Raw genomic sequence first — 14,020 nt, 5'->3', positions numbered from 1 at the left:
TAACTCCGAACATAGGCATGTTGGGGATCAAACATGTTGGAATTGTACATCAATGCTTTTGCAAGCATTGGTTGTATGACTCCATGCACTCTCGGGGCTCCGTAGAGGACCCCCAGTATTGCCATTACAGCCTTCTGAGGGTTTTCAGGCAGCCCAAGCTGCTGCTACCTCCAAGACAGGTTTCTGCCCTCCTGTTGCTTGAGAAGCTTAAGCCCAGGAAGGCAGAACAAATGATTTCCTTTGGGAGAGGGGTGTTACACCTTCTTCCTTTGGAAATAGGTTTTACAGGCTTGGGAGGGGTAGGCTCCCTGAGCCACTGGCAATGCTTTGAAGGGCACATTTGGTGCCCTCCTTCCATAAACCCGTCTACACTGGTTCATGGACCCTCAGTTCCTGCTCTGCTGCGAAACTGGACAAAGGAAAGGGGAGTGACCACTCCCCTGTCCATTACAACCCCATGGGTGGTGCTCAGAGCTCCTCCAGTGGGTCCCTGGGTTTTGCCATCTTGGATTCAAGGTTGGCAGGGAACTCTGGGAGCATTTGAGTGGCCAGTGCCAGCAGGTGACGTCAGAGCCCCCTCCTGATAGGTGGTTACCCAGCTAGGTGACCAATCCCCCTTTCAGGGCTAATTAGGGTCTCTCTCTTGGGTGGTTCCTCGGATTCTGATTGCTCGACTTCAGCAGGAATCCTCTGCACCCTCCGCTTCTTCTTCTGACCAAAGAAACTGCATCTGGATGCTCCAGGATCCAACAAGCTGCAACAAAGAAGCCAGATGCCTTCTGCAACATTGTATCCAAGGCTTCTTCCAGCCACTGCAACATTTCCCCAGTTGTGCATCTTTTGAGGACAGCCCGTCTTCAGCCTGCATCAGAAGAAAGAAGGAATCTCCCTTGGGGTGAAGGTGTCACTCCCCTGCTTCTGCAGGGACCAACTGCATCGTCGACTGGCTGCGTTGATCCCCTCTCCTGCTGAGTTGCGTGGATCCTGCATCATGAGTGGTGGACTGAAGTGGTCCTGCTGGTCCTCTCTTCCAGTTGTCCAACTTGGGTGGAGGTAACCACTTCCTGCCCACGCAGGACTGTACCGCCATGCACCGTGTCCTTTGCAGCTGCCAAGACTTGTTGGCATCCTTTCCACAAGATCTTCAGCCATCTTGCAGCTCCAGCCCCCAACGCTCCATCCTGCAGTGCACAACTCCCTGAGTGGTTCTCTGGCCAGGTGGGAGCATATTTCGTAGTGCTGCGTGGGTATCTTCCTCGACCTTCGTGATCCTGTCCTGTGGACTGCTGTGGGTGTTGCCCGGGTGTCTGTGGGCTCTGTTGCTGAGGGTGCCTCTGACTACCCCTCCTGGGTAGAGTCCACTTGGTCCTTCTTGGTCCCCGGCAGCTCCAATTTCCGCTAACTGCAAATTTTGTGTGTGCCAAGGCTTGCTGGCGGAATCCGAAGATGCAAACCCAACTGCAGTCCTCCTTCCCATGTGGGACATCACTTGGTCCTCCAGAAACTCAACTTCGTCTTCTTGGGTGCAGTGCTGACTCTCTTTCTTTCATGTCGACTCACCTTTTGCACCTTCAGTCTGATGGGTAAGGGCTCCTGCCCTTCCTGGACTCTTCTGTGCTTCTTGGACTTGGTCCCCTTCTTCCACAGGTCCTCTGGTCCAGGAAACCACTGTTGGTGCTTTGCAGTCTCTTCTGGGTTTTGCATAATTCTTCTTTTCTTCTCTCTGTGTGTTCTGGGAAACTTACTGTGATTTACTGCTGCTTTCCTGGCCGCTGTGGTGGGTTGTGGTACTTACATTTGGGCTTTCTTGGCACACCCAGCTCCCCTCTACACACTACACTTACCTAGGTGGGGACTGACTTTCGCATTCCACTTTTTTAGTGTATGGTTTGTGCTCCCACTAGGCCTATTTCTCTCTATTGTGATTTTCACTAATTCCACTGTTTTCTAACTGTTTTATGCCTATTTCTGCATACTAGTGTATATCATTTGTGTATTACTTACCTCCTAAGGAAGTATAGCCTGTATGGTATTTTTGGTATTTGTGTCACCAAAATAAAGTACCTTTATTTTCGTAACACTGAGTGTTTTCTTTCATGTGTGTGAGTACTGTGTGACTACAGTGGTATTGCATGACCTTTGCATGTCTACTAGATAAGCTTTGCCTGCTCATCCACAGCTACCTCTAGAGACCCTGGCTTCTAGACATAGACTAAACTACACTAATAAGGGATACCTGGACCTGGTATAAGGTGTAAGTACCATAGGTAGCCACCACACACCAGGCCAGCCTCCTACACCAGGTCCACAAAATGCTGACATAAAACAATTGAATGGTGCAATGGTCTTCTCATGCATGGATTTAAATGAAAGATATCAACAGTTGGAACTTGGGGAGAATTGCAGGTACCTTACAACCTTTTCTACACATATTGGTCTATTTCATATAAAAGACTACGTTACAGTGTGCCATCAGCTGCAGAGGTTTTTGAAGATGTCATTTGACGTATCGTACAGCCTTTCATGAATGCTTTCAACTATAGTGATGACATTAGTTTTTGGAGCTACACAGAAGGAGCATGATAAAGCTCTCAAGCAAGTGTGCTGTTTACTTGTTGATGCAGGTTTAACTTTGAATGCTGAGAAAAGTGAATTCCATATGACAAACCTAAAGTTCTTTGGACATATCTTTTCTGGTGGGGGTATGACACCTGATCCAGCTAAAGTGCAAGCGTTGTCAGCGGCCAATCCCCCACAAGATGTTTCCATGTTACGTTGATTCTTTGGCATGACCAGTTACTGTTCCAGATATATACAAGACTTTGCCACCATGAGTGCTCCATTGAGAGAGTTGAAGAAAAAGAATGTTTAATTTCATTAGTCACATGAATGCGAGCAAAGCTTTTAGAGGATCAAACTAGCTGTCGAGAACTCTACTGAAATGGCATATTTTGATCCCAAGCTTCATACAGCAGTTGTTGCTGTGTACGCTAGCCCAGTCAGGTTAGGTGCAATCCTTTCACAGCACAGCAGACACCCAATTGCTCAAAGGCTTATTGTGGCATATGCAAGCAAATGTTTGTCCCAAACTGAATGTGCCTATTCACAACCTGAGAAAGAAAGTTTAGCAGTGGTGTGGGCTTGTGTACATTTCTACATGCTCTTACATGTAAAGCCTTTTACACTTGCAACAGATCATCGAGCATGTTGACAGTTGTTGGCAATCTAAAGGCTAAGATCGTTAGAGCAAATTATCACTTCCACGAGTCAATCTAGTGTCATGTTAAAACTGAAAGCCATTATTACACATCAGTCTTGGAACCAGCACACTCATCCTCTTGCCAGCGACAGTGAATACCTACAGTTTAAGGATACCAAAGATGAGCTGTCTGTGAGTCAAGAAGGCAGTATCCTGAGGTGTTCTAAAATTGTTATTCTGGAGAGTCTGCAACAACAGATAATTGAAGTGGCTCATGAAGGACACCGTGGAATCGTTGGCACAAATCGAGCTCTCCGAGAACCAATCTGGTTTCCTCATCTCCATGAGTGAGTTTAAAGAGAGTTTAAGGCCAGTCATTTATGCAACTGCCAGTCATTGGAAACCACTCAACACACCTTAAGCATGTCAGAGTTGCCAAAGCATGTATGGAAAAGAATTTCTGTTGTCTTTTTCAGTCCTCTTGACAATGGACATAACCTGATGGTGATTGTTGATGAATTCTCCTGTTTTCTTTTTATAGAAGATCTCTCATCTATCACTGAAGAGCGAGCCATCGAGAGATTAGATGCCATCTTTGTGACATGGATGTTCCTGCAGTCTTAAAATCTGACAGTGGCCCACCTTTCAATAGTCAAGAATTTTTAGACTTTCTCAGTCATCTTAATGTGTGAAGCATCAGTAGATCACACCTTTTTGGCCACTGGTCAATGGTCTTGTTGAACGTATCATGAATATACTGAAGAAAGCTGTTCCGTGATGCTGTATTGGAAAAGCTCAACTTTAAAACCATCTTGAATTCTACCCTACAAGCTTACTGTTCGATCCCTCATTCAACAACAGGTGACAGCCCTGACACTTTGATGTTCGGGAGAGCCATGGCGGCCAAGCTACCTCAATAGACCTACAGAAGATCAAGTACTAAGGAAGAAACCCGTACCAAACACTTAGATCGTAAAAGGAAAATTAGGGCCTATGCAGACAAGCGACAACATGCAAAATAGATTGTTTTCACTAGAGGAGATTGAGGCCCTCATTCCGACCCTGGCGGTTTCAAACCGCCAGGGTGGAGGGCAGAGGAAGCACCGCCAACAGGGCCATTCTGACCGCGGCGGTAAAGCCGCGGTCAGAAAAGGGGAACCAGCGGTTTCCCAGCGCCGCCATGGGGATTCCGACCCTCAGGCTGGCGGGAACGGGTGTCGTGGGCAGTGCAGGGGCCCCCTAACAGGGCCCCACAAAGATTTTCACTGTCTGCTTAGCAGACAGTGAAAATCGCGACGGGTGCCACTGCACCCGTCGCACCCCTGCAAGTCCGCCGGCTCCATTCGGAGCCGGCTTCCTCTTTGCAGGGGCTTTCCCGCTGGGCCGGCGGGCGATCTTTTGGAGATCGCCCGCCGGCCCAGCGGGAAAGTTGAAATGACCCCCGCGGTCATTTGACCGCGGTGCGGTCTTTGGGCGGTTTCTGCCCGGCGGGCGGCGCCCGCCGCCCGCCAGGGTCGGAATGACCCCCGAGTGCTTGTCCATCAGTCGAGAAAACGTACCTCCGATGCTCCATTCGATATTGAGCTATTCCATGTCGTAACCAGCAAAGGACACATTGGGGGTTATTACAACTTTGAAGGAGGTGTTAATCCGTCCCAAAAGTGACGGATATACCACCAGCCGTATTACGAGTCCATTATATCCTATGGAACTCGTAATACGGCTGGTGGTATATCCGTCACATTTGGGACGGAATAACACCTCCTCCAAAGTTGTAACAACCCCCATTGTGACTGCCCAGTGCCCTGGAAAGTCCATTATGTGAGATTCCTCACATTTCTGACATGTAGCTCACCACTCGTCAGATACTGATGTCAATGTAGAGACTGGTTCCGAAAGGACAATTGAAAAACCCCTGACTGCTGTTGCTCCTGCATAGCCAGTAAAGATCATGGACACTTCTATTGCCGGTTCCCAGTTTCCGAAGACACTATTGGGACTAGTAATCAGAGCACCACGAAGGCTTATCGAAGAACTATAATTGTGTATATATTTGTAAAAAAAATTGTAAACTTTTTATTTAACAGAAGGGGAGTTATAAATGATAGAACCCTTGTGGCTCTTGATGGACTCCGTAGAACTTTGGTGTAAGCGTTAGAGTGTGGTGAAGTGAATGCAGGTTTAGAATGCTGTTTTCGGTTACACACAGACATATAAAGATGTGTAATACTCAGCTCCGTGTGTGGAATAGTCATTAGTGGGTACCCAGGCTAGGGAGGATGCTACAACCTTGAACTGGCTGTTTACTAAAAGGGAGTCTTTAGGGTTTTGGTACAGTCGGCTGCGTTGTTGATTAACCTTAAAATCTGTGGAAATGGCTGGTCCACTAAACTTTACGTCCATTCACCCCACCCCACCCCACCCAGTATTTTATTGTCCACCTAGACTCGCTCCGAATGTTGATAATTAACCTTAAAATCTGTGGAAATGGCTTGTCCACTAAGCTTTACGTCCATTCCCCCCATCCCACTCCGCCCAGTATTTTATTGTCCACTTAGTCTCGCTCAGAATGTTGATGAGTTCCAGAGTTAACTTAGCTGCTCAGTTGAATGCCGACCTGGTTGCTAGAGTGTCAACAAATATGACTGCCTACATCTTATTCTCTTTGTCTCGTTCTCTACCTTATTTATTTCACTTTTGGCGACGAGGTCGAGTAACTTTGACCGAGACTGCCATCCTTCATAAAGTCGGGTAGCAGCCTCCTCTCCATTTCAATATCAGCGAGAATTTCCATGCACGCAGTTTGAATAGATCATATTTGTCCATTTGCTGCCGGCCCAGAGTTGAGAATTCACATCTGGATACAATAGCTACAAAATGTCCCTCGTGTCAGTTGTTTCAGAGGCAGGCTTATGTCGAGGAGTAATGATGACTAATATTGGCCTGCTGCGGAGGTTTGCTTTTCCAAGAGTGTTTTCATTGTAGGATTCCTAGGCCTTGAACAAGTAGAATACACACCGTCTCCCCCAATTAAGACACGACCCCCAATTATGACACGACCAGTGAGGAGCCGAAGACAGTAACTGGTAGGATGAACGTATTATTTTTCCCTTGCGCCTTCGCGGGAGTGGTCGAAAAACGTTTTATGTATGTTTATAAAATGAGCATTTGCACTTTATGTGAGGTTTTGTATTGTCTATCAGTGCCCCCCCCCTCCCCCCCGACCACCTGCACAGCTATATTTGATTAGCATATGCACTAAAAGGTTCAGAGGTATTCGGAGAGTGGAGACTCCGCATACTTTGATTCCTTCTGCAGCAGAAAATTGCCTTTTACCTTGCACCGGTGTCTCATGTTATGACTCTTTGGAGCAAATACGGATAACTGTCAAACCTCCTGTGCCTTTTGTTTTTCATTCCTGCTGATAATTGGCTCTAGATCTGTAATGTTACTGAGTTGTGCCAGTGGGTGGTGGTATTTGATATCCACAGATTAATGGTTCAGTTGCTCTGCTTTGTTTCTGACTGGTTATCTGCAGGGTGCTGCCACGCCATGTGTCTGTTGGCCTTCTGGGTGTTCTTTTGACTGAAAATACAGTGTACAGCAGATTGAGCTGTTGGTATCTTGCCTCTTTGCTCAAAGATTTGCTGGCCTAATGGACATTTGCTCCACAAGTACCAGGAATCACATCTCTTCCATTTAAAGTCCTGTCATGCTTACTGCCTGGATCACCATTTTCTCCTCGTATCACATTTTGAGTCCTAGCCTGCTCCAACACGAAATAAGTGTTCTCCTTTACTATTGCCCTTTGTCCAAGCACCCGGTGTTGCTTCAGTCTCCAAACCCCAAGACGAAGATCCCTCTTTCCACACCCAGTGCTCTGTCCTTCCTGGATTCTCACAATGTTAATGCGTTGGTCTTAGTGTTTTTTTTCTTTTTCTTGCAGGAGGTGGATTCTGCGACCCATTGCCAGGTGGAACAGAGTGAGTACTTTAAGATCCACTATACTGTCGTTAAATAAAACAGTGCTCTGCTCGTTGCCAGACAGGGATACCAAACTGTACATAGTGGGGCAGACAAGGCATAGCACTGCAGAAGCATGCATCTATATAGGCAGTCTGTGTCATAGAGAAGCAGAATAAGATTATTACTACACTTGGACAATCAGTCGTATGTTCCTCCTTAATGCATGATATCAGTGGTGCCCAAATTAGCTTTGCTGCTGGTGGTGATATAAGAGATCCACATATGCAGACCTGATCTCTGTGTGATACCTATGAGAAGTAATGAGGCTGCAACTTGAATTGGATCACTGAAATTATTACGGACTTGTCTCTACTCCTGGTGGTGATACAGAAACCAAGGATGCATAAGTATGGAAGGCAGCAGGTTTACAGCCAGTGAGGTGACCTAAGTGATACACAGCTACACATGGAACATTGATCATTGTCCTGGGTGGTACACGTGATGGGCAGATACAGGTGTCACCTCGATCACCACCTCCACACTTATATTAAAGCCATGATGATTAGTGCTGAAGGTTACTTTTGTACAGGAAGCGCTGACTTCAATCTCAAGAAACAAGTAGAGGCAGTGAGCAAATGTAGGCCAGAGTCGTCGCTAGAGTCAGTGAGAAGAAAGAGCGGTCTACAGTCTTAGAAAGAAGGCAGCAAAATCAACATCTGGTTTAAGGACACTACCATGTTGTATGTGGTGCGTGAAATTGTACCAGGGGTGTGCAGTAGCGTGACTAATTTATATGTGTTTCTGTGTGTGTGTGTGTGTGTATGTGTGTATGAGAAGAGAGAGAGTGATGCTGTAAGGAGGAGAGGGTGGTGTGAATGAGAGAATGTTGGGGTGTGAGGAGAGGAAGAAAGTATGTGTATGATTAGATGAAGAGATGGTGTCTTTTGGGAAGTGCTGTGTCCCTGAGAACAATCATTGCCATAGGCAATGTGGCATTGGCTGCATACCTTTTGGATGTGGAAAATCTTATTTTGTTTTCTCATGGTTTTTGTGAATCTTTATTGCCGGGGAAGCTGCTAGGCTCTCATAAATTCAAAGAAAATTGCTAAAGGCAAACATATTTTATCAAAAACAGACATTACCATAGTAGTCACAGAAGGGGACAAATATGTGTGTGTGGATGTGTCCCTTCTGAAAGGGCTGCATGCTGTAACTCATAGTGAAGTCAGCAAGGAATTGAACAGAACTGACCTATTTCCCTATGATGCATGCTGGAGTGGGTGGAATCAAAACATGAATTACTCAACAGACTAATGGATTAAGTCTGGCTGACCCCTCCCCCGTAACTGTGTTGTACACATGAAAGGTCTTGGCTGACACCTGACCTGAAAAAGCAAATTGGCCTGCCACTGGCCACTGGCTACCGGCCTCTTGCCTTTATTAATTCTTTGTTGTAGTATTTTTCTAAACCTTTACTTTATGACACAGACAGAGAAACCTGAAAAGGTAAATAAATAAAGGTACTTGCAAGGACAGATGGCAAGAGTTGTATAGATAGATAACTAGATAGAGATGATTTCATACATAGGGAAGGTTACATAGAAATAGGGGATAGCATAGATAGATTTGCAAAGATAGATAAATAGATTTGCAAAAGTAGATATATAGAATTGCAAATATGGATGTTGATAGATGAGGCTGCTAAGATACAGATGGATGTATTTGCTTGCTAAGATAAAGATAGAAAGGCAGATAGATGTTTAGACAGACATACAGACAGATAGACAGATATGCCATTGGAACCACCAGCATAGTTTCAGTTAATATTATAAATGTTAAATATGTATATAAGTGTGATATACCAGAGCACTGAAAGCAAACTAGAAAGCCATACAAGCAAGGAATACAGAGTAAATTGGTTTACAAGTATAACTATAGTCGTCAATTAAAATATATTCCAGCATGATAAACAGCAGTGGCTGACTTGACTTTAGAGCGATCGAAAGACAGCATGGTCACTGCCCGCTCTATAGTCCATGCTCAGCTTGCTCCATAGTAGTTCCCCCCACCCTGGGATGCCCCTCACGTCCTGGGGCTGGGTGTGTTTTGGGGGTATTTCCTGTAGAGGCAACAACAATATGTGCCTCAGCAGCTTCAGGCCTCCCAATCCGTTTAAGGGAGAGGCTAGGGAGCAGGCTGACAATATCCAGCCCACTCGGGGCAACACACTCCCCAAACCCTACAGGTGCAGAAAAACCATTTAAATTTGCCCTTGGCAGCACACAAATGTCTGGTGGGAGGTCGGGTCACCTTAAACCTCCCTGGATGGTGAAGCTTCACATGAGACCAAAGGGTGCTCCAGATCATTGAACAGGGATACTCTGTACCGTTCCTATCCTATACACAGGATATACCACCTACACCACAACACTTCCTGGAAGACCACTTGTCCATACTTTGTGGAGCAGTTTGGGCTTTCTTGGCCAAGGGAGGAATAGAGGGGGCAGGTGTGAGAGATTGGGACTGGTTTCTGCTCCATTAATTTCTGGTGCCAAAAAAAGATGGAAGCTTCTGCCTTGTCCTGGTCCTTTGACCTCTGAACGTCTTCCCTGTAAAGATAGGTTCAAAATGCTCCCTCTGGCTCAAGTCCTGTCTGCCCTGGATCCAGGAAACTGGATGTTACCACTGGACTTGGCAGATGCATATTTTCACATCCCTGTCCTTCAGTCCCACTGATGTTACCTGCAGCTTAAGATGGGTCACAAGCACTTTCAGTTCTTTGTTCCCCCCTTTGGTCATACCAGTGCACCTTGAGTATTTGCAGCCCATCTACAGAGGTTGGGAATACCAGTCTTCCCACACCTTGATGACTGCCTGCTGAAAATGGGCTTGTCTCAAGTAGGTGTAGGCCACCTCCAGATGATGGGCAGCTTATTGACATCATTGGGCTTTTCCATAAACGTGACAAAGTCGTGCCTGACTCCTTCACAACGATTCCCAACACATTCTGGATAAGGTGGTCTTTCGAGCAATCCCTCTGCCTCAAAAAGTCCAGGACATTCTGGCTATGATCCTTTTGTTTCAATCATTGACCCGGGTCTCAGTGAAAGCATCTCTGAGGATTCTAGCCCTCATGACTGCCTACTTTCTACTTGTGGACCATAGCAAGTGCCACATGTGGGCTCTGCAGTGGGATCTGAAGTCTCAATGGCCTCAGCATCAAGTCAGTCTATCGGATTTCATCTAGGTTTTGGAGGAGACTGCGAAAGACCTGCAACAGTGGCTGCTTGGCTTTTATTGGACTGGTAACAGACCCTTTTCCCTATCCCACCCGGAGCTAACGGCTGTGACAGACTCAATGTTGCCGGGTTGGGGAGGTCATCTGGGAGAGGTAGAGATTAGAGGACTCTGGTCTCTGGCGGAAACTCCCCTCCACATCAGTTTGTATGAGTTGCAAGCGATTTGCTTCCCACTGAGGGCATTCCTTCTGACCATTAAGGGGGAAAGGATTAATATTCTCATGAAGAACACAGCCTACGTGTAGTAATGCAGCTAGCAACGAAGCGTGGGTTTGTGGCTTCTGTGCCAGGAGGCCTTGCTTCTCTGGAAGTGACCGAATGTTCTGGGAATCTCCCTGACTGCACAGCACTTGAACGTATCATTAAACGCCAAGGCGGACAAACTCAGCCAACAGTGCCTAGTAGATCACAGATTACAGTTACACTTGGAGGTGGCACAGAGTGTCTTCCAGAAATGGGGAGAATCCTTGCTCATTCTATTTGGCTTTGCAGGGAAATGACCGTGTCCTAACTTTTGTTCATTGGAGTCCAAAGTGGTCCTCCTTTGGAGGTGCTTTCCGTCTACCCTGGGGTTCAGGACACCAGTATGCCTTTTTCGCCCCTACCTATCCAGCTCAGAGTACTATAAAAGATGAAGAAATACTGGGCCAAAGTCATCCTAGTGGCCCTTGTTAGACTGTCAGCCTTAGGATGGTCTTTCCCCACTCCACCCCCCAAGCTTTTTGACGGTCTCCTTCATTTTTCTGACAGATTCACTGTAACTGCATTCCTGGTCGAACTGGTCTTACTTAAAGTTATTTTGCCAACAAACAATGCCATTCATCCATTTCATGAGCCGGCAACAAATGCCCGAGGCAGTGACAGTGAATCTTTCAGTACCTTTACGAAAGGCATTTGACTTGGAAGGTACAGGTGGAAGTGCTTTTAAGTAGCAGAAGTACTGCCCATCAGAGGTTTTTGTGATCCATGTTGGATACTTGTTTATTTTATTAGTTCATTAAAACCATAAAAGTAATCCTTCTACATAAAACGTAATCAAAGCCGTGCTCATACATTAAAACATAAAATTGCATAAAATTTTAAATAACTGAGAGGAGGTATATTTCACAAGGAAGAAGAATCCCTACTTGACTCCGGGTTCTAATACAGTACTTCATAGTGGTCTGGCCGTGTGGCGAATATTACCAACATACCTTTCTATCTTTAGCGTTTTTACTCAAAGTGGGTGGACTATGTCTCTGTTTGCGCCCTCCCTATCCCAGGCTTCTTCCAGCAGACGCTATTTTACCGGAGTAAATTTCCAAAAATTGAACCAATCTAATATTCAATATGGTGTTTTGTGGGTTGAATGCTTCGATTAGTGCTTGTCTGCAAGATCTAATCCCTAGGCTGTTTATTTCTTTTTTCAATAAACGTTTTCTATCTTCAGCCAGGGCCGGGCAAATGCAGACCACATGCATCAGGTTTTCTACCGCCTGATGACAAAGGCGGCACTCCTGTGCGCCCATTTGTGGCCCTTTCTTCCAAATTGGGAGGAGGTCTGGCGTTGGGACATCACCCAGCCTAAGCCTTAAAAAGCATTGCTTAATTTTCCGTGAATAGGGGGCGGCCCAGAGTGTAGATTCTTTTAGAGTTTTATACGAATTAAGGGTCAGCCAGCCATGCGACCTTTTGGTCAGAGCCTCTTTGTCTTTTAACCAACTAAGCAGTTTACATGACTTATTGACTGGTTTGTTAAAAGCCGTTGTGGTAAGTGACTGATCCCAAACCCCACCTAGATTCAAGAGGCTTACACTCCTTTCCAGATATCTTTTGTAGTTTCCATTGCCTCTTTCCAGGATGATTTCCTGCCAGACTAGTTTGGCTAGAGGTTCTTCTTGGGCGCGGCTCAGTTTGTAACATCATTTGATGAAAGCTCCCGGTCGAGCCAGTGATTGTTTAACCAACATGAATTCTAGTCTGACCTGGGCAGCGGGAGCATGTCTTGGTAGCCGAAAGACCCGCTTGTACGTCTTTATCAGAAGCTTCTCCAAAAGAGTTTCCTCCATACCCCTCATTATTTCTGCCCCATATGAGAGAGTTGGCAGTAGTTTGGCTCTCATTATGGCTGTTAAGGGATTCAAGGCATGGCCACAGATTGAATTAGCAAGTTTGCAGAATACGTAAGCAAGGGTCTGCGCCCTGTTTTTTATTGCTTCTTTTTGAGCCACAAAGTTGCACCTGGCATCGACCACGACTCCTAGATATCTGTAGGAGTTTACTTCCTCCAGGATCTTTTCGTTTAGGAGCCATTTACGCTGGCCGGTATGCCTGCGATTGATGGTAATCATTTTGGATTTTTTGTGATTGATTTCTAACTCATTTACTCTTGCAAACTCACCTAATTTATTTAGCAGTTTCTGCATGCCTACTCTGGTGTTAATAATTAGTAGTAGGTCATCTGCATATAACATATTAGATAATTGCTGGCCGCCCAAGGAGGGGGAGTGGGATGGATCCACGTTTAGCTTTGAGACAGATCCGCTATATACAGGTTGAAGAGTGTTGGGGCCAATACGCAGCCTTGTTTAACACCAGCTGTTGTTTTAACTGCCCTAGATAAGTGAGAGCCGCCCCCTAATTTTACCTTCACCCATGTGTCAGAATAAATTAATGGCTTTTAAAATAGTAGCTGGAAGTCCCCAAAGCTATAGTTTAACCCATAGTTTACCACGGGGAACATAATCAAAGGCAGATTTAAAGTCAACAAAACACAGGTAGGTGGGGGTCCTGGTTGCTTTAGCTCTATTTGTGATGAGTCCCAGAGCCATCAGGTTCGTAAGTGTTCCTTGATGTTTGGTAAAACCGCTTTGATTGAATGGCAAAATGGTATTGTCTGTAACCCAAGACTGTAGATGTTTTAACACACAGGATGAAAAATACTTAAGGTCGACATCTAGGAGAGCTATAAGTCTGTAATTACTTAGAGAAGCTGCGTTCCCTCCTTTGTAGATGGGATGAATTATTGAGCCTCTCCAGGTTGCCGGGACAATCCCCGTTGTGTGCACGCAGTTGAGCATCTCAGCCAGGAAGTTGGCCCATCTTTCTGTTTCCTGTTTAAACAGGGCTTGCGGTAAACCATTAGGCCCTGGGAAGCAATCTGTTCATAACTTCCCAATGATATTTATTAATTCTGATGCTGAGATCTTTAGGCATTCTGCAACCTCGGGTTCTTGACTCTCCGAGAACCCTTGGGTTTGCGGAGCGATTTCGGTATCCAATTCCTTAAGATGTGACTTTAGATGGTGTACCCAAGCTTCCTCAGAAATATTTGCGTTATTAGCTGCCACTGGTCCCTTGTCCATTGTATTGATGATCTTCCAGAATCTTTTGGAGTCGGATGATTTAGATGCGTAATGTAGTTTGGCCCAGAGCGTCTCCTGCTGGAGTTTTTTAAAATACCATAATTCGCTTTTTTAGGAGTTTCCTCTGCTCTCGCAGGGCGGCCAATAGTGGACCGTTGTCTGGGAGTGTTTGCATTTGCCTTAATAATTTAGCTACAATTGCTTTCCTTCTC

The 14,020-nt window shown here is 45.8% G+C and overlaps 1 protein-coding gene across 1 annotated transcript in view; it reads left to right on the top strand.

Annotated features, from left to right (window-relative positions):
* CNGB1 (cyclic nucleotide gated channel subunit beta 1) overlaps positions 1-14,020 on the top strand; it is a 1,925,718-nt gene that overhangs the window by 300,130 nt on the left and 1,611,568 nt on the right. The window contains exon 15 of the mRNA XM_069217388.1: positions 7,146-7,182. Coding sequence (XP_069073489.1) covers positions 7,146-7,182 — 37 coding nt within the window. The remainder of the gene's footprint in view (positions 1-7,145; positions 7,183-14,020) is intronic.

The sequence above is a fragment of the Pleurodeles waltl genome, chromosome 12, assembly GCF_031143425.1.
Source record: "Pleurodeles waltl isolate 20211129_DDA chromosome 12, aPleWal1.hap1.20221129, whole genome shotgun sequence".
NCBI classification, from domain to species: domain Eukaryota; kingdom Metazoa; phylum Chordata; class Amphibia; order Caudata; family Salamandridae; genus Pleurodeles; species Pleurodeles waltl.
This window is presented reverse-complemented; position numbering and strand designations above follow the sequence as displayed.